Raw genomic sequence first — 27,200 nt, forward strand, 5'->3', positions numbered from 1 at the left:
TCAGGGGAACCTCTTTCTCAAGCCTATTCCATGACCAAAGATGTGGGATGTATAAATAGTAATATAGTCAATAACACAATCTCTACATATTTCAAAAGTACATCCTGGGGAAAGACAAATGAGATTTTAATTCAGTGACATTATTAGTCAATTACTTGTGAAAGAAGAGGGGCTCAGAGAAGAACACATCAAGATAGAAACTTGTGTTTGAAGAAATTTGAGGGTGACAATGCATAGGGAAATCTACCCAGTACTTTCAGAAGGATGATGCATTGACTATGTTTATCAGATTTTTAGGAGACTTGTGTAAAATGAAATAATTTAATCTGTGACATCTACAAATATATACCTTGAGAGTTAGAGAAAAGAAGTTTCTGCTCTTAGAATATTATAACTTGTATTTCTTTTTCTTTAAAATTTTCAGTGCATTCTGTAGTGAAAATAACTCTTAATAGGAGAATCAGTGGAGCTAGATTTAATGCTGGCTTATTAGGTAAACAACTTAACCTCATTAAAACTTTTATGTATTTCTTTATATTTCCAAAATAAGAACTTAAAATAGCACTCTCTAATATCCACTCCAACTTAATTTCCAGGGTTTTCTATCATCTAACCGACTTCCTTGTCAGGAAGAGGGAGCTCTCCTTTACTTTTGTCTTATATGGAAGAACCAAGATAGAATGTAATATTGTTTCTATGACTCTGGGTTGAGAAAAGTGGATCTAATTTCTTGCTTTTGGATCTAATTCAGCTTTACTAGACCATGTTGTCTCAAGTGTGGTTTTAAAAGTCAATGAAGATTAGAACAGTTCTTTTGGCAGCACAAGTAAAGTTGTATAAACCCTTGTTATTTATTTATAGGGATTTTCCCATTGAAAAACAAATTGTCTGGAAAACCTAAATACAAGGCTGGGAATCAATTATTTTAGATTTTACCGATGGCACTCATATTTTGTCTTGGACCAGTCAAAATCATTGCACTTGGTAAGCTTCCATTGTCCTTTCTGTAAAATAATGAGAATTTTTTTCAATGTTCTTAATACAATGTAAATATGTGAGGGAAAATGTGGACCTTCACTGAGGATTTTGCAAAATTGAGATGTCGGTTAATACTAACCTTAAATTCTGATTTCATGTGTATGGGAAATAAAGAAAAATCCAAATCTAAAGAATTTTGCTGGATTACAATGAACTAACACCTCTGACCCCAGAATGCCATACATCACTGGCAGCATATTGGAAAGGTTTCTGTCTGGGACCCTCTTTGATCTCAGTTTTATTATATGTAAATAAGCAAGATTGAATTATTAGTAAGGTTATTTTCTGATCTAAATTTTGCAAGACTAGGGTGAACCTCTTTCCATGTACACTTTATTATTTCAAAGCAACCAAATGTTTGACTTATTTTAGTCTTTTAACACATTTTAAAAAATATAAATTTGTCTATTGATACTAACACATGCAAGAAAAATGTGCAAACTGCCAGCTTTTATTTGGCTGGGACATAGAAACACATGCCTCAATGAATAACCTTGAAAATGGGCAAACTGCCTACCACAAAATGTGGAAGAGCAAATATCATGACTAACATTACTATGGAAATTTTGTTCTGTGGTATATTGTTGTTTGGGGGTTTCCAGGTTTCTTTCTTGCAAAATTTTTTATCTATATCCAGTAATAAGCTTCACATTTGAATGAAGCTTTACATCAGTATTTTTTGTGTATTTGCAAAAGAAGTCATTCTTTGCCATCCTTTGTTCTAAAGGTGCATCTAACTCAGGTATTTTTTATTAAAATATTTCCTTTATCTATATTAACTTTCAGTTCAAAGATAGAAACATATTAAAAGTACATGTGGTCTTTGCTTTCAAAGCTGTATCTGTTTTAAAACTATCTCAGAGGGGAGGAATGTGGGGGTGACATGAAGAGATTAACTAAAGAACATATATGTACATATGCGTAGCCCATGGATACAAACAATAGAGTGGAGAAGGCCTGGGGTGGGGCGGGGGCTGGTGGAGAGGGCCAAAGAGGGGAAAGATGGGGACATCTGTAATACTGTCAACAATTAAAAAACTGAAAATGTAAACAAGAATTTTAAAAAAATATTTTTTATTATTTTTCTTAGCCAACATCTTACTTTAGAAACATACTTAAGTTACAACCATATTTATATTGATTTATAATAAAAATCTCCAATATACTGTGAATGTTTTCATTTAAGTGAAATATACTATTTATAAATACTAAAACAGTTTGAAAAATTACTTTAAATTAATAAATCTAATGTTTGGTGAAAGGATCAACCAATAAACACTGACATTTTGAAATAAAAAAATCAAACATAAAAGTTTTTCTTTAAATCCCTTGAAAAATCTTTTCTCCAGAGATCCTAATAAAAAATGCTTGTCTTAAAAAGTAGTGACAAGAATTTTTGAGGACTGTGATGTAGGCATAACATCATTAGAAACAAAACTGTAAAGAAAGGCAAGTATATTCATTTGCTTTTATGAAAAATGTTCCACTTAAATATGCAGAGAAGTGAACTGTGAATTAAGTAAATAAAAGCTTCAAATCTATACTTTCTTAATTACCCTCTTTCTAGTCTTACAAATTAAATTTAGGGCAATAAATCTGTTTCTCTTATAGAGGTTCTCTTTCTAAAACAAATACTCATTGTCATCTGGCTAGAAAATGTATTTTTTCAATGAAAGTACTTTAAATATTATAATTTTACACTTTAATATACAACTGTAATAAAAGTACGCTATTGCATAGTCATATCTTTCTCTAAAATGAACTGAAAGTCTTTGTAGAATTGATTTTATGTAAAAGTTTCATTGATATTCTATTAACTTTATAATTACTCAACAGAGAAAAATACCCAGAATTTCACAGATAATTTCTATGTCTGTGAAATAATGGAAATTTAAGAACTGAGCAACAATTAGAAAAATCCTGTCACCTGCCCCAAGACACTCATTTTCTTCTTCAGCAATGCTTTTATTTTACTTTAATTAGCCAGTTAATTAAGTTCATTAACTGACATTTTGTAGACAAGGAGAAATGATTTAAAGGAAGACTCTAGGAAAGTTATGAACCATTTCTCTAGCTGTAACCACAATATTCTCATTCCGAAGTATCAGCTCATCTAGCTTCTGCCCCTACTCTACAGCTGGTACAGGGCGCAAGGAGGGTGAAGGATTATATAAAAGTATTTGATAAAGGTTTGATTCTTCTCAGCCCACCTCACAAAAGTTCATTTTGTTTGTAATAAACTAATTATTATTTCAATTGCATTATTTGTTAATAGATATCTTACTGAATCTTCATGTTTTCAAGCTTGAATAAAGTCTATTGCCCTGGTCTCCACTCCAGAATAAAAATGTTTAGGAAAATTTGGGTAATATTTCTGTTTTTAGAATACTGAGAGAGCTTGTTATCTGATGAATGAATGGGTTGTGAAGTAGACCAAGACGGAAAGATGTCAATATGAAAAAAGTAGACATGTCACCTCTTCCACAAGGTTTCCTTGCATGGTTTAAAAGCCATCCCCAGAACACAAAATGGCTCATATTTGGATGTGTATGTCAAATAAAATCTCAAAATCAAATGTCGTTTATACTTTTCTTTTAAAAATAATTTTCAGTTTATATTTTTGATGTTAAATATAATAGTAGAGAATTTCAAAAGCACAGATGAAAAAGAAGAAAGTAAAATTTACCTGCAATTTTACTATCCAGAAATGATCACAGGTAAACGTCTAGGTATAACCTTCCAGGCATCATATTCTCTAGCCCGCACCTCTCTCTCTTTCCCTGGCAGTCTCTTTTTGATTGTTTATGTACATTCAATGATCTTTAAAACAGCACATTTCTTTGTATTACACATCTCTCTCTCTACACCCCTTTTACTGGTGAGTATCCAGCTTGATAGTTACCTTAGAAACACTTTCAGTGACACAGATTAAAAATGGAAGTTTCATTACATGAAGTTGATCATTACAGGAAATGACTTATTTCTAGATAAATAAGATATGAATCACGGGGAACTATTGTTGACTCTACTGAATAAAATTTTTGATTTTTAAAGACTGTCCAGCATTGGCAAGCTAAGAATAAAGTACAGCATTTTTAAATTAAAAAATAATAGAATCTATTTTAGCTTCTGAGATACTCTTTTCTAAATGTTAACTTATATTAAGATAATAACCACTCCCTTTATGCTGTATTGAAAGCTTATATGTTTTTCTTGTTTTATATTCATGCTAAAAGAAATATACTATTAAAAATACTAATATCCTATTTTGTTCAGTTAGAAGGTCCTAATGGGATCAGTAACCATCAAATTACAAAATAGTTATCTTTACTCATTTTCTTCTCATATATAAAACTCCCCATTGAGTGCAGTTAATATCTATTAGTTTGTTTGTTTGTTTACTAAATGCTTCAAGAGTGTTACTAAATGCCTCAAATCTGTTCATAGATTTCCACTAAAAAGATCGCAAATATTAACTGCAGTTTTTTGACAGCTAAATTAGCACCCTTTTTAATCAATATTTTTCAGTTTGAGAAATGATTGGGTTAGAGACCATAGAAAAATGAAGGCTACGCCAACTGAGGTATTCTTTCTTTGAGGAACAGAATCCAATTATAATTATGCACCAGACTGCTCTCCAAGAACAGGCAGATAGTGTCAGAAACAGCAGGTTTAGTCTAAGAGAAAATGTGGGAATATGACAATGTGGTATCCTTTCAGGGAACATCTGAAGTATTCTGAAATAATGTCTATTCATGGGACAATGTACTGGTCAAAATAATACCTTAATAAACACTTTAAAAAATACAGGGCTTTAAAACTTAAAGTAAGATACCCCCATTGAAGAAAATGAATGAAACTATAAAAAAGAAAAATTCATACTCAAATTGTAAAATGCAAAGGAGTTCCTATTAATATTTTTGGAAATGTCCTTCTCAATTAAATTATATCAATAAGAGCTGTGGCCTGCTTTTTTCTTTTTTCAAATGAATTTATTGGGGTGACATTGGTTAATAAAATTATATAGGTTTCAGGACAATTCTATACTACATTATCTTTATGCTGCATTGTGTTCACCACTCCAAGCCAAGATTCCTTCCACCACCATTTATTTATTTTTTACCTTCTCCTACTTCTTCCCACCCCCCTTTCCCTTCCATGTAAGATCCTTACTGTGTGTTCTGAAGTGAATTAAATATTACTTGCAATTTACATTTTCACATGACAAATGTGTCTTGCAGATATAGAACTGGCTAACAAATTGGAAGAACTTGTCCAGGTGAGAATGTGAAATTCTTAAGTATTCAATTTTGGTAATAATTATAAGGCAATTGCTTTTACAATGTTGTTGTTTTTTAAAAAAAATTATTAATACTATTATGTAAAACTTATAGCAGAAGTGATCATGGGACAAAATGCCTAGAAATCTGGATTCTAGTCCTAGCTCTCATTTGTAAAGTAGGAGGCTAAAGCTAGATTGGTGGTTTTCAAATGTTATTATTTTAAAAATTGGAAATATTTTTTCCCCAAACAAAATTTTATGTGGTCCAGTAAATGAAACATTTAAAAGTGAAGCTGTTTTGCCAAGCCAGAGTGGCTCAGTGGCTGAGCATCGACCTATAATCCAGGAGATCATGGTTGGATTCCCCATCAGGGCACGTGCTCGGGTTTCGGGCTCAATCTCCTGTAGGGGCCGTGCACCAGGCAGCTGATCAATGACTCATCATTGATGTTTCTCTCTCTTTCTCTCTTTCCGTCCCTTCCTTTCTCTTAAATCAATAAAGACATATTTTTTAAAAAAAGTGAAGCTGTTTTGCTTGAAGCAGCTGGTTCTGGGGACTGAATTGCTGTCTTCTTGACCTGCATTTGGCATCCTGACAGGCATCCCCTTAACAACCCTGTTCCCTCACTCGATAATGCTAAGGAGAAAATTTGAAAATCATTGGATCAGGTTAGTTCTAAACTCTTTCAAATGCAACTGCATGCAAATCCATCAACCTAGAAAACTGTGTGGCTGTTTGGGAGAAAGAATTACAGCCCATCACTCTTCTGAGCAGCTAGAGCAAGGACACATACAGTAGCCCCGACTGAACTCACCTTTGGTGGTTCAGTCTTCAGGCCTTAGGCAATCAGAGAGCTTACCAAAAATTAACATGGATTGCATTCCGGGCAGAAACCCTAGGGCCTGAACATACGTCTCTCTTCCTGTTAGAAAGGACAAATATTTGATATCCAAGTGTTTGGTTTTTTAAAATATATCTTTATTGATTTCAGAGAGAGGAAGGGAGAGGGAGAGAGAGACAGAAACACCAATGATGAGAGTCATTGATCGCTGCCCCCTGCACACTCCCTACTGGGGATCGAGCCCCAAACCAGGGAATCGAACCTCGATCTCCTGGATCGTATAGGTCGATGCTCACCGGCTGAGCCATGCCCACTGGGTGAAATTCAAATATTCGCATAATTCTTTGGAGCTCCTTGAAAAGGACTGCTCATTATAGGGGACGTAAAATCAAGTCCAGCTACACGATCTGCGTTTACAGGCTCCCCACTAATTAACAGCCGGAGTGGACTCTTTCATCCTTGCCCTGTTTCTTCTGATTTCCTGTTGAGTCACATAACTTTCCCAGCCAGTCTCTCAATACGTTTCCTTTTCTTTCTAGTTAGATCTTTTTGCTTAGTTTCTTTTATTCTTTTTCTTTCCTTTTCCGTTCTTCTTTTTTCTCCTTCCTTTCATCTTTTCTTCTCTTTTTCCTTTCTTGCTTTATCTTTCCTTTCCTTGTATAGAAAACAGCATGGTTGCTATCAAAGACTAACAACGATCATATTTGATTTTTAACTGCTGGAAAAGCTAAAAGAGCAACTCATGGAGGCAAAGATGCTGAGATGGCCTGTGCTATATCGGGTCTCGCCTCTTCCCACCCTAACAAACAAGGTAAGTTTTCATTTCAAAGTTTCAACTTGACTTCTACAAGATGGCTTTTGCAATTATTTCTGAGAGGGAAGAAATTAAGTTGACATTTCTCAATCCTGATAAAGATCAAGGCCCCTATTTTTAAAAAAGATTCCAATAAAAGTGTCCCCCTATGAATGTATCTGAGCTTTGTCATGTTGACAACAGTGAGCAACAAGGTCACACATTTCAGGTTAGGGTGCAATAGGCCTTTATTGTTTAAAATTGTGGCCTACTCTTTCTAGTTTGGCTTAAACACTGAAACTGGGAAGATCACAAACAGAAATCATACAGTTTTAAGTCAACTCAAAATTGTAGAGCATTTTATATAAATAGGTAGGACCCTCATTGTTTAACACTTGGTCCAAGGTTTGATTCATAACATTTAATTTTAGAAAGGCTCATCTGTTGGATACCTCCAACTTTTCACAACATTTCCTGGGAAATTCTTTCTTCTTGCTGAATTAGTTCTTATATTTGAAAAAATTTATGATTGTTTCTCTACTCATGTAATGAAGTGAGATTCCCTAAGGCATGTTTTATTTTTACTTTTTCTCTCCTCCCAGGTTTCACTTCTGTAAAAACTTAGTTTTACAGGGCTACTAAGAGGAAAGAGGTCGAGCTAATATTATTTAAACACTTAGCATATACCAGCCATGTTCTATTTTAATATCTCAAGTTGTTATGGTAAAGCATGCAGGTTCCTGAGCTAGACTGCCTGGGTTCAAATCTTAATCACTTTGACATGTCCTATCTATGTGACCTTGGTCACATATTCCAATTATATACCTTCCTGTGCTTCTTCTTTTTTTTTTTTTCTCCCAAATTCAAATGATAGTAATGTTTATGAGAGTGCTGGGAGAATTTTATGAGTTAATACATGAAAGACATTTAGACTAATACCAGGCATATAGTAAGTAGTACGTAAGCTAAATCTTTTATCATTTTACTCATTATTACTATAATTATTATTTTATTCCCTCCTTAAACACCATAAGATAGCTCTTATTAGGCCTATTTTATAGGTGAGAAAATGACATCTTAGAGGGTTTAAATTACATACTGAAAATAACCCAACTGCTAAGTGACTTAGCTAGTGCCTGAAGGAGATTGGTAGAAGATGAACTGGAAGGTAGAAGGGAGGGAACCTTCAGGATTTTTAAGGCCTTTAACTTTTACTGAGTATCACAGGGGAATTCATTAGAAAGTTATGAGCAAGTGAATAGTACAAAATAAGTTTTAATAGACTTATTCTTGATGCTTTGTGTCGAATATACTGCAAAAGAGGGCCAAAGATGGAAGTAGAAAAATCTTTAATGAGGCTGCTATAGTAATCCAGATGGTAAATGGTGGCAGTATGGATGAGAGTGGCCGTAGTGAACTGGTAAGTAGGGGTCTGATTCTGGATATGTTTTTGAACAAAATGCTCTTTAGCATTACATAGAGTGTAAAAAAAATGTCAGATTTCAAAAATGACTCCAAGGTGTTTGTTCTGAGAAACTAGGAAAAAAGAACAATTTCTATTTATTGAGCCAGGTATAGCTGGAGGAGGAGGCAGTTTGGTGTTAGAGAGGGTTGGAATAAAGACTTGTTGGACCTTTCCATGGTCAGCTGAGCCAATCTCAGAGGCCTAACACAGGCAAGTCCAAACATAAAGTCCAATGCATGTAGCACAAGCCTCTTCTATTTTGGCTGTATCGTCTGGAATGTTGCTCTATCTTGCTTGCCTCCAAGATTTCCAGGACAGAGGAGAGGGATAGAGGACACACCCCAGTTCTCAGCTGCCTCAGTTCACAAGTGATAGGCATCACTTCTACTGAAGCCCATTGGCCGGAATTAGTCACTCAGGCTGCCACCAAAATAATGGCAAGACAGGCCGGATGTCTTAATGTTAGGAAATGCGTACAATACTTGGGGATCGCCCCCTCTACCACAGTCAATCCTTTAATCTCTTCTTATACTCATAGACTCTACTCAACCCTCTCCCATTAGAAACAAAGCTAAATCCCCTTTACCGACTTCACCCACAACAGAACAAGCTCTAAGCTCTCTAAGAGATCCTGACTAGTCTGTATCAGATACAGTGTGACTCCTCTTCATTCACAAATCTGTTAGTTTAAAGGACAAGTTATTCATCCTACACAAATCCAATAATTGGCAGAGGAACAGGGACAAACCACAAACAATAGTCCCATTCATAAATGAAAAGAACCAGAGGCACACAATTTCTAGAATGCTGACCTCCAGCAGCTCTGAAATCCCCCAGTGGGTAGATACCGTAAAGATTTCCCAGCCCGGGGATGGAGAAAGGTTTCCTGATTAGGGCTGCTAGTGTCTAGGAGGACTCCTCTGCCCATTGTATTGTTTCTGCTGGCTCCACTCTTTCCGAGTGTTTTGCTTTTTCATTACTATTCCTGGACTCAGCTTATGTCCAACTTGGGTGATATTTCCTTCTTGAGGATTGCACCGTTTTCTCAGGTTGCACCCGACTCTTGCAAAGTTGGAGACTTAAAGTTTATTTTGTCTCAGAGTGTCATAGGCATTTTTCATCTAGAGTTTCTTTGGCAGTGATGTAATTTCAAAAATTTAGAAAGCTTCTCAACTATTTGCCATACTCAAAGATTTAAAAAAAAAATTTTTTTAAGTATTTTGCATCCCCACCCCCAACTTAGTAGCAGTTGCCTTGACAGTATCTGGAAAATACCTTGAAGACTACACATTTAATCTGATTTTTGCTCTGTGTTCTCTATTCCAACTGATACTATGAGCCTCTGTCACTTAGTCATTTTAAATTTCATTTTATTCTGTTAGCTCTTTCCACAGTTAAAGGCCTTCTATTTCTAAACTCTATTCCCTTTTTATTTGTTTGCATAGATACCATTTCCTTCCTACACTCATCAATTTCTTGTAATGCTTTGCTACATGTACCCAACATCAACTAAAAATACTGCCAATGTTCTATTTTCCAGCCTTTTCTTCCACACGTTTAAGAGAAACACAATCTGCATCTGAACTGTGACAGATGCCAGTTGTACCACATATTTTGCTACTTTGTAAAATGTCTCTTCATTTTTCCAGGGGATGACATCAGTTTCCTTGTCTGCCGCTAACCAGATGCTGGGCCTGTGCCACAATTTAGGTTCTTCTTAGAGCAGCACACTATTTCAAGTTATCAAATTGTATTTTGGCAAAAATTAGGCAAACTGCATTAACAAAATCTTAGTGATATGACTTGCTTTAAGATTTATTTTGTTTACATGAAGCCTTATTTACATTAGCCATTTTCCTTCTCTTTGTGCCTGCACCGTGTGTCCCTGGAACAGAGTTAGAGAAATGGAGATAAGCACACTCCTAAATGCCAAAATTAGGCACATGATCTCAACCTAACTTAACAGTGTCAACGAAATACCTGGGATTACTTGGAGAAGCACAAGGATTACTTGGAGAGCCCTATTCCTACCACAGACATTTTGGGCTTGTTATGCCATGTGTAATAAAATCTTCCCAATAGTGAACTGAATAGACCATTAAATATACAAGTTTGGAGTTTAGGGAAACAGCACAGATTGGAAATATAAATTTGACAGTTATCAGCATATCAGTATTGCTTGGTCTTATGAGACCATTTAGGGGATGACTGTAGGTATAAAAGAGAAGACATCCAAGGCTGAAGCCCAGGTCAGTCCAAGGTTAGAGATTGGGCGGATAAGAATCAGCAAAGGAGACTGAGTAGGAACAGCTCCCAAGGAAGGAGGCAACGAAGAAAGGAATGCCCCAGAAGTCAAATAAAAAAACTTTCCAGGAAGAAAGAGTTCAACTGTATCTGAGCTATGGTTGGTCCAGTGAGAGGAGAACTGAGGCTTTCTGTCTGAACAGCAATGAAAAGGTTATTAATGGCTTTGACAAGGATTGTTTGATGAACTTTTGTTTAAAGAGAACATTGTAAAACAACAGGAACCACTGACAATAGTCAGCTATTTTGAGGAATTTTGTTCTAAAGGCTAAAAAAATATTGGGATATTAGCTAGAGGAGTTTGAAGGGCTAAAGGAAGCTTTTTGTTTGTTTTTAAGCAAGGAAATTTTAAAACATGTATGTGCGTAATAGGAACAAAGTAAATATTTGTGGTGATAAACATATGAATTCAACGCCAAGATAAGGTCATTAAAAGAGCCCATGTTATATATGAAGTGTGGCTCTATTGGCATAACTGGAAACTTTCTATCATAAATAACAATATATAAAGATTAAATGGATCCAGAGATTGAGTTTAAGGCAATAGTAACTTATACATACTGTGAGATACTGTAATTTGCTTTATTTAATATATAGTTGATAAACGCTTGTTAAATTCTTCCATTCATTAAAATATACCTAACACTGCCCTGGCTGGTTTACTCAGTGGTTGGAACCATCCCTGGCCCTGGTTGGAGGCAAAAAATGATGTGTCTCTCTCATATCAATGTTTCTCTCTTTCTCTTTCTCTTTCTCTTTCTGTCCCTCCCCTCCACTCTCTAAAAAAATCAATGGAAAAAATATTCTCTGGTGAGAATTAAAAATATATGTATATATATACCTAACACTTAGTGTTATGCTAAAAACAGGGAATAGAAGTGAACCAGACAGACATGAAGTGACACCAGAATGCTGGCCAGGCTTTTCTTCACATGAGTGAAAGTGATAGGTAGGCCCTGAGGAGCTGGCTCTAATAATGGTGACACCTTTCATGACAGCTCCCTTCAACCAGGTTTAAGATTTTTTCCAAACCTTGTTTTGTTGCATGCTTAATTGAGCTGCTTATGTCATCTAGGTCTTGGATGTGATGAGTAGATCTACATTTTTATGCTAGACTGAAATATTGAAAGATACTCAAAGGGACAGAAAGGGCGGTGCTAACTTTCCAAAGCGCCCAATAAAAAAGATTAGATTAGAGAGGCCAAGCTCCTCAGTTTAATGTTAAAAATAAACTTCTCCTTTTATAGAATTCAAATATGGTTTTGTTTAAAGGAAACTGCACCTCTTGTAGGAATGAAAAGTAGATTCTGAGTGCTGTCATAACACTGTGAGTGTAATGGTTGTGAGCACGAGGGTGACAGTCTGCAGGGGAGGTGGAGTTAGGAAGGGGACCCTGGGAGACGGATATTTTATCGTTTATTTCAGTGTCTTAACTGTACTATGAGCTTTTTTTCAACTCTTTTATTGTACATCCCATTAATCAATAGTGAATCAAAGACCCATCTCCCTGAGGTCTTAATTTCACAAACCATTTAAATTGAAGGAAATTTTAAAAATTTATAATTTGTTAAATCAAGCTACTTATGTCAGGCAACTGATTGGAAACAACCCACAGAAGATTTAAAATGACTTATTCAATGCATTTGAAGATTAAAACACAGAATTGGTTTGATTTTTCTGAAACATCATTTTATGATTGGAATGTGAAGACTCACTGTGACAGTCACATTACTTAAATATGGCCCTAGCCGGTGTGGCTCAGTTGGTTGGAGCGTTGTTCCATCAACCAAAAGGGGGCGGGTGTGATTCCAGATCAGGGCACGTACCCAGGTTGCAGGTTCCATCCCTGGTTGGGACATCTCCTGGAGGCAACAGATCAATGTTTCTCTCTCACATCGATGTTTCTCTCTTCCTTTCTCTAAATTTAATTTTAAAAAGTGCAAAATTTTAAAAAAAGTTACTTAAATATTATTTGGTCATTTGAAAGAGAACCTTAACTCTCTTCTTTCTTCTTTCCCTAGTAACTAGAAGCACATATATCACTGTTTACTTATGTGACTTCCCTTTGGGATTTCAGTTACCCCTCACTATAAAATAAAGGGATGCATATAATAGGGCAACCTATAGTATTCTCTGAACTGTATTACATGCATTAAATGCATACTACACAATTAGAATATAACAGCGCTGTCCAATAGAACTGCACGTGATAATAAGCCCATTCTTTCATTTGCATTGCCCCTGGTGGTAGTCACTAGCTACGAGTCACTAGTGAGCACCTGAAATGTGGCAAGTGTGATGGAGAAGCTGAATTTCCAAATTTTATTTAATTCTAATTAGTTGAAAGGCCCACATGAGGCTAATAAGTACCATATTGAACATTACTTTTTCATATTCAGGCACACATAAAACTATCTTATTCACGTCTGATGTTTTATCAAACACCCTCCTAAGAAAGAATGTGTTTTCTTTTGTAGCTTGCTTTTGGAAATACTGCGTCTAAACTTTTTTCTCTGAATGCAAAAACATTAAGAACACTAGAAAAAGACATATATCTCCTCACTCTAGTGCTTAAAGATTGTGCCTATTTCAAGTATAAAGAAACTGTGGCATTTATTTTGCATATTGTTTGCTTAAGACTTACTTTGTGACTGGTGACAAATCAGTTGTGCCTTGAATGGCATGGGACTATCAAAATGGCTTTGTAGAGCTGAAGTTGAGAGTGCTGTATCTACGGTATGTTTTCCGTAGATTCATTGTCCACATAGAATTTTATCTGGTGATGACTATACTGTTAAACTATATATTAAAATATTTTTAAAAGTGTCTTGGAAAATTAAAATAAATTATATTTTCTCAATTTATGTGTAAAATATACATTGGTGTCCTTTCTCTTTTCCATGATTGTGCTGGCTGTTATCTGTGGATTTGAATAGTTATCACTGAGACCACTACAGCTAAATGAATAACATTACTAAGGAACAGAAATATATCGTTTATTGGACTTTGAACAAGGTAGCGTTTGATGTCTCAGAGAGAGCTATTAAGAAAACTTTCTTACAGAACAATGCACGTTTTGGGTTCTTGTTTCTCATCTCTGCCTCCTCCACAACATCAGAAACTACTTGAGACTCTCGACATGTCTGTAAGAGACCAGACTTGTTGTGCTAAAAACCAACAAACAAAACAAAATCTCATCGGCTTTCCCATGACTGTTCTCCTCCCAACCTCAACATTTATACATTAAACTGCTCTTTCTTACGTCTGAACAAGCTAATTTCATCAGTACATGACTGGGAATTCAACTGTAATTTTGTCTGCTCCCTGTGCTGGCACAGAAACGTTGTCAAAGTGACTTTATGATTAAAGAATATTAATGCCTACACTAGCTGGCCAGATGAGCCTCCACACATTCCCTTTCTTCATAATGTGGAAGAAATGCTGTTTATTTTCATAATATTAAATGTGGTGCTTAAGGATCAAATTATCCCATTCATAAGACAAAATGAACATGTTGCTTAAAGTGAAAAAATTTAAAAAATGCATAAAGCAGACCAAGATGAGTAATATGCTTGTGGTGCTATAGATACACGTGCTAGGAGCCACTCAAGTGCACAGGAGTTGCTCAGTAATGCCCGAAATGTTCCCATTTGCTTACATCAGCTGTGAACACAGACGTATTACCATAAAGAAAGACAAAACCACCTGCTTTCATCACCTCATGTTTATTCACTTTGGAGCAGTTGGACAGTATTTAAGCATTTTGAACCTTTGGGGGTAACATCATTCAAAAAGCATCAGACACCTGTAATATTTTGAACAACAGCAACAACAACGAAAGCATTAGATGAGTCTTCCTTTTAGAGGAGTCCAAGTTATCTTTTAATAATTGACTTTAAGGAATTTAATTCCCTAAAGCTATCTGGAGATTGCAGATAGAATTTGCTAAACTTTTTGTAGTGTCAGTGAATGTTAAGACAATGTAGCCAGGAATCAACATCCTGTCATTAAAATATTGATCATGTAATTGATAACGGAACCCAGAAACCTATATTTACAATTTGCTCTATGAAGCTTCACATAGGAACAAAGAGAGTAAAAAAGGTAACATGTTTCTTTGAAACTAAATGAAAAGTTCCTTCTAGTGATGTCTCAGTGAAATATAGCTGGATTTAGTCATACACAATACATTGGACAAATAAATGAGATGACTCGTCATATTCTCAACAGAAATTGTCTTAATTTTCTGCTATGTTAAAAAAAAAAAAAGCCCTATTTTAAACTACTATACTGCTGACTTATTTTCTGCTCTGTATAAAATAGTGGTAAAAATTAAAATATGAAATAAAATAGATACAAGTGGAGAAAACATTTTTCTTTTTTCTTTGTGGAAGCCTTGTGCATATATTATATTATGAGACAAGTGTATTACACACTAGAATAGAGTGTAAATCAATATACTGTGACCTCTTACCTTAATTAAATTGGATGCCATAAGCATAATTTTGGATTAAAAAAATAAAAAGGTAGGAAATCAATTCAACTTAAATCTTCACCATGAGAAATGTTTAGGCTAAGTTAGGTTTGAATACCTTTTGTTAAAGGGGGAAGCAGGAGCACCCAGTTGGGTTAGAAGCTTACAAATACTCAAATGGGAGAAAAGGAAAGAAAGTGCTTCCAAGGAACAGGACACATTTCTATAATTCTTCAGAAGGTTAGGGAAAGGTGGCAGGAGAAATTATAACTTCTCAAACAATTCTTTCAGACAGTGATTCCTGCAGCGCACTTGCCAATGTAGCCCTGCTAACTTTCTAATGCAATTTTAAGAAAAAAAGAATTGGGGAGCTTTCTCAAAATTCACCTTCCTTTGTTACAGTCCTTCTATCACAATTAACAGAATCATTCATTTACTGTTTTTTCCCTAAACTTAAATTTAAAGATTCTCATCAGTTGGAAAGTTTTCTCCAAAACTAAGAAGGTATATACAAAACCATTCTGTATTCTAAGTGAATGTGTTCATTTCTATTTCTCTGAGTTTATTTTATTCCTTGGATTGTATTCATTTTTAGTTAAGATTAACAACTACCCATTTCTCTCCTCTTCTTTCAATATGAATATACCTTCTCATAACACTCCATTTTATGCTAAAAATAAAACTCTGTTCTCCTGGCCAGACTTTTTTCCTTCCCCATATCAGGTCTGTTTGGCGGTGATCACCAGGATTCAAAGAAGTGTTTTCCAGAGAATTTATAAACTTCTAACTTATGCTAAGTCTCTGGTCCATGAATAAGTTATCTTTGTGTTTTGAAAGCATATCCAATGCGCAATGCTTAAATTACAGTAACATCACAGCTATTGCTGAGAATCAGGCTTTCCAGAGTGTCAAACTTTATGCTTTGATAGATCGATTAGAAACAATTTGGACCACTTTAAAGAAATCACTCTCAAACACATCATACTCTTCAATGCCTTACTAAACACAGTATATGAAACGGATTAAACAGTTTGTTAGATGAGCCAGAGACATCAAAAATCACTATTGCCCAGCGAAGTGGCCCAGTGGTTGACCGTCAACCCAGGAACCAAAGGGCTACAGTTCGATTCCTGGTCAGGGCACATGCCTTGGTTGTGGGCTCGATCCCCAGCAGGGGGGAGGTGTGCAGGAGGCAGCCGATCAATGATGTTTCTCTCTCATTGATGTTTCTCTCTCTCTATTCCTCTCCTTTCCTCTCTCTCTAAAAATCAGTAAAAACATATTTTAAAAAACAGCGATCACTTACTGTGCTAAAATTCTGTGTATTTATCCAGCCCCAGACTGTTCCTGTAGTGTACTAAATATTCTTTGACTTTCCCATACTTACATCTGCTACTTCTGTGTGTAATTCTCCTTATAATCAGCCACTGCTGCTCTTAATTAACTATCAGTTGTAACTGAGAGAAATGGAAGTTATTAGGGGACACAAGATATCCAAGCTTGGCAAATGAGTAATCTCCTTTACTGCCTAACTCCAAGTCAATATGCTCTCACCTGCAGTACTTTGGGAGACTTAACTTTATGGGCTTATTTACTGCTATTTTTTCTTTGCTCAGAGAATTTTTTTTCACTTATTTCTAGAACTGGAGCTGAGTTTTATTTGATTGAAAATAACTAAAATTTGAATATAATATGAGAAGTCTAATTTCATAATTATTACCCAAGAGGCCCACAGACCAAAGATAAGAAAGAAGTGAAAGCATTTGAGAAAAAACACACAGCATTTTTATGTTCCCCAATAATGAACAGATTGCACCTAAACTTTACAGAAACAAATTAGTCTTCAGTTATTCTTTAACTGCATAAATGCAAATGGTAAATGTATATAGATAGTATTTCACTGTATTGTGTTTTTTGATGGTTTCTTAGATAAGTCAGGTTTGGGGCCAAGTAACCATTCCTGCAAAACTAAAATGCATATTTAAAAAATATCCATGCATTGAAATGATCTGCATAATTTACTTGAAGCTGTAACAATACTGCGATGTGATGGACCTAAGTTCAAGCTTTGGAAAGAGTTTGCAGAAGGCCAGTTCCTTAAAAGTTTAATCATTAAGGAGTGTGAAGAACTTCTGAAGCATCTTCTATGTTTCTGTGACATTTCACCCAAGGAAGTCACATCTGCAAAAATGAAAGTTGAAATGGTTAAAGTTCTGTAGATAAGGGGAAATCCACCAACTGCAGTTGAGAAAAGCTAAAACTCTAATTACTTGATGTTTCATTATGGTTTTTATGTGGCATATTTTTGTTGCAAAAACAACATGCAAAATGATAATTTCTGATTAAATGAATTCAAAAGAGCGTTTTTAATGTATATACTAGGTACTTGTGCTCAAGCCACACTTCCTTTGTTTGTGTAACTGCTCTAATCTATTCTGAGATTTTAATATTTGTTCAAAGGATGTTGCCAGGACACATAAAAGAAAAATAAGAAAATCTGACTACTACTTTCTGTTTGTTGTTATGAGAAGAACACTTTGATATTTGTTGTACATTTGCTCTGTTTAAAGGATCCAATCATATCGTAGCATTTAAATGTGATATTTCTGTTAGAGTTATGTTAATTTATTCAAATGATGTCATGTCAATATTGTTCTAAAATAAAAATTGCCAGTATAACACAGTACCATGTGCCTCCCATTATTAAAAGTCTTAATACATGTGGCAGCAAAGGGGAGCACCATTAATGGTCATATTTCTACTAGATTTCATCAAGTAGGCATCCTGATTTCAATGACAGAGACCTAGAACTTGCTACTTGCATCTACAGAATCTACAAAATCTAGACAAAATGTCTCTCTGAATTTGAGTTGCTTAGAACTGAGGCCTATTAAAAATTCAAATATTTCATCCAATAGATTAATGATTTGAGGAGAATATTGTGTAAATATCAGATTATTATTGCCCTTTCCAAAACACATATCAGGGAAGAGATTAGCATTTTTTCTTTCTGAAAACTAGATAACACACATCAGCTGTTTCTAGACTTGACCTTAAACCAAGCAAAACTTCCATGATTAGCACTAGTTTCACTTTCAGTGTGAATACTTATAGTGAAATGCAGGTGAAAACCCACAAATAAACCTGCTCTAAAAGGGTATACAACTTCTCCCACGGAAGTGAAGAGAATGTTTTTATAAAGTCTGAGATACTGTTTCTGTTTGTTTTAGAAACATATAATCAGTGATGTTAGCATAGCAATGACAATTTAGTATCTACAAGACCTTATCGGTCATAAGGAGATTGGCCTGGAAGACCAGAGACTGGTTCTGGATCTTGCTCTCTCAGGGAGTCTGTAAAATTTCAGACAAATCAATTTTGTCTCACAGTCCCTGTGTTCTTATTTGTTAAAAAAAAAAAAAAGAAAAGGAAAAGAAAAGAAAAGGAAAAAAAGATTGGATTAAATGAGACTTTATGTTCTTGAATTTCTAATGACTTAACTTCATGACTAAGTCATAGAAATAATTGTAATGACTCCTAAGTTATCTATTAATATTACATCTTCTATTTAATCCAAAGCACCATTATGACAAAAAAAAGTAATATACCAAAACATAATTTTGAAAAGTTGAATGGAAATTAGAAATATATATGTTATGTCTTTTATTATTCATGAACTATAAAGCACGAAACTTCACATGAGGAAGTCACTCTTGGTGAGAGTGGCAGGAAACAGAGAATAGAAACATAATGGTTGAGCAGGTGAACCCACAAGGATTCTGACAAAGGGGTAAGAGAAAATGTGTAATGTTCAACTCTTTTCTAAACTTATTTTTTCATGATATTATTATCTGAAGATTTTAATAATAAGGACAGTGGTTGTCAAGACACTCAACAAAGTCTGTTAAGTGAAGGACGTAATATACTAATTTGAATTTTACTCAACAGTGATTCTGTAAATATATTAATTCAAGTACCTTTTTATAGTGTGGTAGCTATCTGGAGTTTTTATGGTCTAAAACGTCATATGAAAATTTATGTAAAAAATTAGTTTTCCTGTATGACTTTTTCTTATCATAACTTGTTTTGGTTGAATTCAGAAATACTAAAATGGGTAATGGTCAAGGGAGGCTAAGGGGATAGGGTACCTGTGGAAATCCATCAAATTTAATTATTTTAATCTTAGTGTCATAACATTCTCAGTACACCAAGAAACTGAAGGATTATGACTCTGATTTCAAGGAGTTACTTGATTTTTAATAGCAGTTAGTTCCTACTCAAATATAATGTGATGATTTTTTAATAACCCTTTGTATCTAGCAAATTACCATGCTTGCTATATTGTTAGATACAAAATTCAATATGATCGTAGCTATTGAAAATTGTGCTATGAATGTAGGGGTGCATAAATTCTTTCTGATTGGTGTTTCAGGTTTCTTAGGATATATTCCTAGAAGTGGGATCGCTGGGTCAGATGGCAGTTCTATATTCAATATGAAATTTGAAGATGGTGCTGCCCCAAAGGCAGTGTTTCTGGCAGTATCCAGTTAGTCCTCTTGTATTTATAAAAACACACAATAACTTTATAATTTCATTGATCAATGACCCCACGGAGAAAAATAAATTTTTTAACTAAGTCATTCTGAAAATAAGAAAGTTGAGGTAAAATACTGACTTAATTGTGATTTAGAGCATTTGATAAGGACGGAAAATTGCATGATTTAAATTAGGAGAGTGCCAGCATTAATGTGATGCTTCTTGGGCCTCTGCATCATAGACCTGAGGATTATCTTAAGAAAAGCAAAAAGCAGAGTTTTCTCTTCTGTGTCTCGAAGCTATCAGAGTAGTTCTAGGTTGTCTTATCTGTTTGGGAGGAAAGATACACCCTCTCTAAGCTCTAGTGGGAGAAAATACATAGCCAAGATTTTATATTTAACAAACAGTTAGTATTTAAAATATATACTACGTATGATTAAATATATTAAGATAAAGCTCAGGATTTAAGCTTTCTGGATTTGAATCTACTTGCATCACTTACTAGCTGTGTTGCTTTCCACTTATTAGTATGATAATAATAACTAATGATTATTGAGTACTTAATACATGTCAAGCACTATTCTAAGTGGTTAATGTATATCAATTCGTTTAGTCATCAGGACAATGCAATGTAGAAGAAATTATTATAATTCTCATTTTATGGAGGAGGATTGCAGAATTTAAACAAGGTCTCACAGCTAACCAATGACCTGGGACTTAGGTGAGCTGGGATTTGACCTACAAAGCCTGACTTCCCTTGCAGGCACTTTTACCCCTTTTTCTCTACTACTTCTCAAGATCTTGGAGATAGTAATAGGTCCTACTTATGGAACAGGATGCTTAAATGAAGCAATGCATGTTTTACACTAAGTATAGGGCCCAGCAGAGTAAATTTTCAGAACTGTGTTCTAAGCTGTTATCACATGCATGTATTGTGTGTCCAATACCTTCTAACATCTCATTTAATTTTCATAGCACCACTGTGTTATTATCTAAATCTACAAGCTATAGAGAAATAAAGTATCTCAATGGAAATAAGTTAATAAATGATAGAACCAGGATTTGGATTATCTGCTCTGATTCCATGGCTAATACTCTTTCTGCTATACCATTCTCTTTCCTGGGTTCCATGTTATCATAATTCTTCTAATGCTATTTGCAATAAAATGGTCTATGTCACTGGAATGTGTCTTTTTCATAACAGAGGGCTTACTACATATTATGTATATTTGTGAAGGTAATTTATTATGCTAATTAGAACCTGAACCTTTGTTTGCATGTTAATATTCAGTAATTACACAGGAGCCTGTGACAACACCTAAACCATTTTTTAGGGTGAAGTAGATGTAGGACACACTTTGATCTTTAATGTCATTTAAATTATTTAGCATCAATATACTAATTGAGTACAGAAATGTTTGAAAATGTGAATTTATAAGCTAAGAAAGCAAAAGGGGGATTTATAATCTAAGATGGATCAATTAGCCTATTGTGAAATATTTATCAAAAGCTTACATGTATTGCTACGTATTCAAATTGTACTCACAAATGGAATCAATTAGCCTCTGGAATTTGAAAGCCGGTTTCCACCAATCCGATCCATAGGGATACCAAATCGCCTTTTTGGATGATCTACTACTTTCCTGAAAGAAACCAAGGAAAACATTTTAAGCTAAAGTCCAAGTTACCAATAGTTACTTTTGCTTTTTTATTTTATGCAGATCTGGGGACTTTCTTTGAGAACTGGAATAACGATGATAGTTACCAATCATCAACACCCACTCTGTGCCAGGCATTATCTCTTATCCTTTCTACATCTGTGGAAGATGGTATAACCCCCTCCTTTTTACATCGGAAGAAACTGAGGCTTAGAGAAATTAAATAAGTTATTCAAAATCAAAAGGCCCAGATGAAAAGCTAGGTTTTATCAGCATACCGATTTGTTAAGTGTTTAATTTGGGTAGACACTTTCCCTTTCCAGATTTTGGTGTATTTTCTGTTAATAGAGGAAGGTTGCACTAGGTCACTGGTTTTCCCCAACCTCTGCCTCAGAATGGTTCTTCTGGGAAAGGATGGTGGTAGGAGCAGAAAGGCTGTTGATGCCAAGACTGAATGAGGAATATGTGTGTCTCTCATGTCTTTACTCAGATTTTACCTAGAGAAGCTTTATATGTGATGGTCTGTGTTTGTCATATATTCTCTGTGTCAAACATTGTACAGGGAAAAACACTTTATCATTAAAAATGAAGTTTCAAAACTCCTACAGGAGGCCTTACAGTTTGTTCTATAAATTTTTTCATTAAAAAGAAGAAACATTTTAGGTTGATTTGTCATTGCCATCACTTAGTGCTATCGAATCAATTTTTACAGGAAAGGTCTTAGAACTTTGAGTGAATAATGTTCACTGGCTTGGAGTTCAGAGTTGTTTTGTATTTACTTAATGAAGATAGAGAGAGGTATAAGAAGCTAAGAAGCCTTTGTACATAAGTCTCACAGTTAAAGGTAATTGCCATAGATTTGTTAGATATTTTTATTGACATAATGGACATGTCAAAAAGATGACATGTTATAAGTGAACGATATTAGACATATGCAGATGAGTGCCCAGATCAAGAAACAGAACATTGCCAGCAGCCAAAAACTTTTGGAATGGGAAGGAGTCTTAAAATTGATTCTCCCACCAAATGTCAGAATTCTGCTTCAATTTTTTTGACCTATATCAAACTTGAAAAATATTGGTGATATGTGGCTAATTACCTCACAAGACAACTTAATCCATTTTCAATAGCTTAAAGAGTTAAACAAGATTTGTTTCAGAACATGTTCAACAGCTTCTTTAGTTCTAATTACTGGCATTATATTGTCAAGATACACCATGCAACTTAAACATTAAAATGAATGAAAACCACAATACCTGTGATATTTTCTCCATTATCATTTACTGTATACCTATGTAAAGGGCTCTTTGTGGTGGCTGTCTTAGGATCAATAAGTCAGAAATAAGTCTTTACTTTAAAAAACATATTAATGAAGTACTGTCAGACTGGTAATGATTTAATGCAAATAGTAGAGGAAAAAGTCATTTTTTTTTTTTTTATGCCAAGTGTTTACTAACTACCAAGTCTTATCAATGTTCCACATATCACTATTAGGTGAATAATTTATTTACAAAGCTCTGAAAATTATAGAGAACAATGAAAAAATGAGGGATTTTATGACTGTATTTTGCACATAGAAAATTCTATAAATATTGCTTACTTCCAATTAAAACAATTAATTTGAAGGTAATTGATATTTACTTAATACTTTCTATATGTTAGGCATTGTGCTTAGTGCTGTGTATACAACAGTGATAAAAATAGGCCTGAACACTATATGGACTTTACCTTCAAATGTATTATTACAGGAATAGGGCATTGTTATGTGGGGGATTTATCTGTTTGTTTTTAACTTCATTCAGCCTTCTTTTCTGCTGCTTCACATGCCTCTTCCGTTTTAAGTTGGACTTTAGCTTTGCTAGTCAATTCAGATAACATTGTATGTATGATCTTATATAACTGTCTGCTATAGTTTGATTGGCCTGGGGGTGGGGCAGTGAGGTGGGGGTTAGGGGAGAATCTAGGAAAAAAATTAGTGCTTAGCCATGCCTCTGCCTCCATTTTTCAGATTTCTGAAAGACACATCCTCTTAAATGGTGCCTATTTATTACACTTCTGTATTTCTTGACATTAAATTAACTATTTACTTTTCAATAAATGAAAATAGCATAGTTTAATGGGAAACATTTTATCTGTAAATTAGCATACAATTAATGGTCAAGAGTTACAAGAGGATATGCGTTTCAGTTGTACTTCAGGTATTCTGATGTAATTATAAATGATTACTAAGAAAAAGAAAAATGTCCTTATATTTTTCTTATTTTTACTTAAGTAAGTAAATTTATAGACTCTTAATCATTTACTTTCTTTGTGGCTGTCAGAATAATGCCCGCCTCAAGGGATGTTCACATCGTAATCTGAAGACTCTTTAAATATGTCAGTTTTCACAGCAAAAGGGACATTGTAGGTAGGATTAATAACGACCTCGAGATAAAAAGATTATCCTGGATTATGCGGGTGGGCCCAATCTATTCACGCGAGTCCTTAAAAGTGGAAAATTACTGAAAAAGAGTGGGAGAGAACTGTAATCCGAGGACTTAGCCCACCATTGCTGCGCTGGAAGATAGAGGACAGACCCAGGGATCTAGGAACGCTGTGGCCTCTACAAGTTCTTGCAAGAAAACAGGGACTTCAGGCCTGTAACTAAAATGCATTGAATTCTGCCCATGACCTGAATGATTAGGAAATAAATTCCTCTGCGTGTCCAAGAAGGAGCACAGCCTGCTGTGACCTCTGGGCGTCCTCTGCATGCTGCTGGCGGCCATGCAGACGGGGAAGCAGAGCTGCACGCAGGGACTCCAGGGGCCAAATCTCGGCGCTGCGCCTCATTGAAAAGAAGGCTCAAAACATTTTCCTAGAATGATATACAGTGACTGGTGAGGATATACTGGACTTCAGATCTACACAATTGTAAGATGATAAATTTGTGCCACTTTAAGTCCAGAGTTTTGTGGCAATTTAATACCACATCAATAAAAAACGAATACCTATGTCTGTATGATTTAGGGTTGGTGCTAAGTGTAATGTGATTAATATATAAAAATAAGTAAATAAATAAACTGATGTGATTTTTATTCCTTTAACCCTTAAATTTCTTCACCGACTATCACCATCATAACTCCAGGAGAGGCTAAGAGGGAAGCGGTCTCGTGATGGGGGGAGTGCTGAGCGGAAGCCCAGACAGAAAGAAGAAGTGAGAAACCAGCCCCTTGCAGATGGTCGCTGGTCTGCGGAGAAGGCGATGGCACCTGGAAGGAAGAGCCTCCCACACTCCTGTACAATGAGTGGTGCCATGAAAAATACTCTTTTTACTTTTTTAAAGAGAAATATGATGGTCTCCTGATCATAACTTTGAACATAACACTTATTGGTCCATACTACCAATGTGTTTTTTCAAAATGAAGGTAAAACAAATGAAAATAGCATTTTTCTTTCTTGACTACAGTTGATCTTTCCCTGCTTAAGTAAATGAGAGGCGGTTGTGGTATGGTGGAAAGAAAATGAACTCTTTTTTTCCTTCCTTCTTCCTTTGCTCCCTTTTCTTTCCTTCCCTTCTTTTCCCAGATTTGACCCAAAAAGTATTAGGAGCCAGGAGATGGTAGATTAGGATCCTATATGATTCTTCTACTTACTGAGGGTGTTTGTAAGTGTTTTATCATTCTGACCTTCTCTTTCCTTTTTGATAAAATTCCGATAATGCCTGCCTGCTCTGCCTGTCTTCTGGAGCTGTTTTATTCCTTTAACACATTTGTTTATTATTTTAATTGTTTTATGCAGAATCACACGTTATTTGCCCTCTGCCCTGGAGACACAGTGGTGAAGAAGCCAACTATTAGCTATTAGAGCTCACATTTTACTTGAGACAAGCTAATGAAGTAACACATCTGAAAACATTTTATACATTTCAATTGATTTTACAATTCTTTCCTGTCTAGTTTAGTGGTTTTCAAACTATTTGTAGCTTACTATTTCTATGAATAAAATCTTTACAAAAGAGAGCAATATCTAAAAAGTTAAGTGAAGAATTATCTCAGTAAAAGGGTACCCCACCTTCCCAAATATGTGGCCCCTGAAAGAGTTTCCAGGAACATTTAAGGATCCTTATAGCAGAGTTTGAAAACCCCTGGCCCAGTGGATAGAGACCTAGCTCAAGAATGCTTTTGTTTTAGCAACAGATCTATAATTACTTTGATTCATTTTATCAAATTTGGATTGGTTGCAAATGCTCACAGGTATCTTAAAATCAAATAAGAAAAATAAAACAAATAGATATGAAAAATCCATTCAGTACTTAAAGTGTTTAGCACTAATAGAAAAATGAAAATTATTATTACCATAAAGCAGATAAACCAAAATAAAATAAAATGACCATAGCTCAGTAAGTTAAATCCTGTATAGTCTCCTCTCCATTCAGAATTAAAAGGGCAAACTAGTATTTATCTTAAAATTTTGCTGATATAAAATATATATAGCAGCACTACACCTTATAACATATACACTGACAAAAATACACAGTGTGTAAAATGTAAATGTTAAGATAGAGGAATATTCTTGACCAAAAGAGAAAATTGTACTTTCTGACTATGTAGTCCCTCTTGTGACAAAATAATGGTATGACACGGCTTATATATATATCCATTTAACCTAATCCACCTTTTCCATTCTAAAATATTCTGAAAGTAGTTTAAGGATAAAGAATATCTACCAAACTAATAATAAAGAGAATGGACTGCTTATTTTAAACTTCACACTAAAATATAGACTTCCTATTCCAAATAGGATTTTTTAAACATTTATATTCTATGATAACTCAATTTCTGAAAATGTTTTACATCCTGAAACAAGTTAGGAAAATTGTATTTAAACTCTTTTGAGAATCACTTCACACATACTAAAGAGTCTATAAATTTATCTATGTTGTTTAAAGAAAAATAAAATGAACATTTCCATTGGCAGTACCAAATTAAGGAACAGAATATAACCAGTGCTTTAGAAGTCTTCAATGTTCCCTCTCCCAAACTGCATCCTTCTCATGGCTCAGACCCAGAGGTAATCTGCAGACTGAATTTTGGTCTAATATTTCCTTTGATTTTCCTTATAATCCATACATATTCTTCAAAACTCTCTAGTTGAGATGGTTCTAGAATTTTATTTAAAAGGAATGTACTAGAAATATTTTGGACTTCTTTCAGCAAATATATGTTTTGGGATTTGTCTGTGTTGACTTGCAGAATTGTCACTTTAATTGTATAATATTTTATTGTATGAATATGCAACAGCTTATTTATACATTTTATGGTGGATGAAAATTTAAGGTATTTTTTGTTATTGTTGTGTGCTGCTTAGCTAAAAGTGTTGCTATATAAACTTGTAGTACACACATAAGGATTTCTTTATAGTATATATATGTATATATATTTTTTAAAGTATGTTTTTATTGATTTTTAGATAGGAAGGAAGAGGGAAAAAGAGAGATAGAAACGTTGATGAGAGAGAAACATGGATCTGCTGCCTCCAGCACAGCCCCTACAAGGGGGATCAGATAGAGCCCGAAACCCAGGCATGTGCCCTGACCAGGAATCTAACCAGCGACCTCTTGGTGCATGGGGCAACACTCAACCACTGAACCACACAGGCCAGGTATAGTATATTTTTTTAGTAGAATTGCTAGCTATGGCTATATGTAATTTTATTATATAGCACTAGATTGTTTTCCAAAGTTATACCAATTTACAAATCCAATAGTTGCAGATGAGCTTTCCTATTGTTTCAAATTTATGCCGATTCTTGTACTGTGGATTTTTAATG

At 34.8% G+C, this 27,200-nt stretch overlaps 1 protein-coding gene across 2 annotated transcripts in view; it reads right to left on the reverse strand.

Moving 5' to 3' along the window:
- Positions 1–14,430: 14,430 nt before the first annotated feature.
- Positions 14,431–27,200, reverse strand: part of OSTN (osteocrin) — a 41,839-nt gene continuing 29,069 nt past the window's right edge. For both annotated transcript variants that reach the window (XM_016200051.2, XM_016200052.2), the window contains 2 exons: positions 21,281–21,377; positions 14,431–17,379 (listed from right to left, as the gene is read on the reverse strand). In XM_016200051.2, the coding sequence (XP_016055537.2) occupies positions 21,293–21,377 (85 nt within the window). In that variant the 3' untranslated portion in view covers positions 14,431–17,379; positions 21,281–21,292. The remainder of the gene's footprint in view (positions 17,380–21,280; positions 21,378–27,200) is intronic.

This window comes from Miniopterus natalensis, chromosome 6 (assembly GCF_054644295.1).
Source record: "Miniopterus natalensis isolate mMinNat1 chromosome 6, mMinNat1.hap1, whole genome shotgun sequence".
Classification (NCBI taxonomy): Eukaryota; Metazoa; Chordata; class Mammalia; order Chiroptera; family Miniopteridae; genus Miniopterus; species Miniopterus natalensis.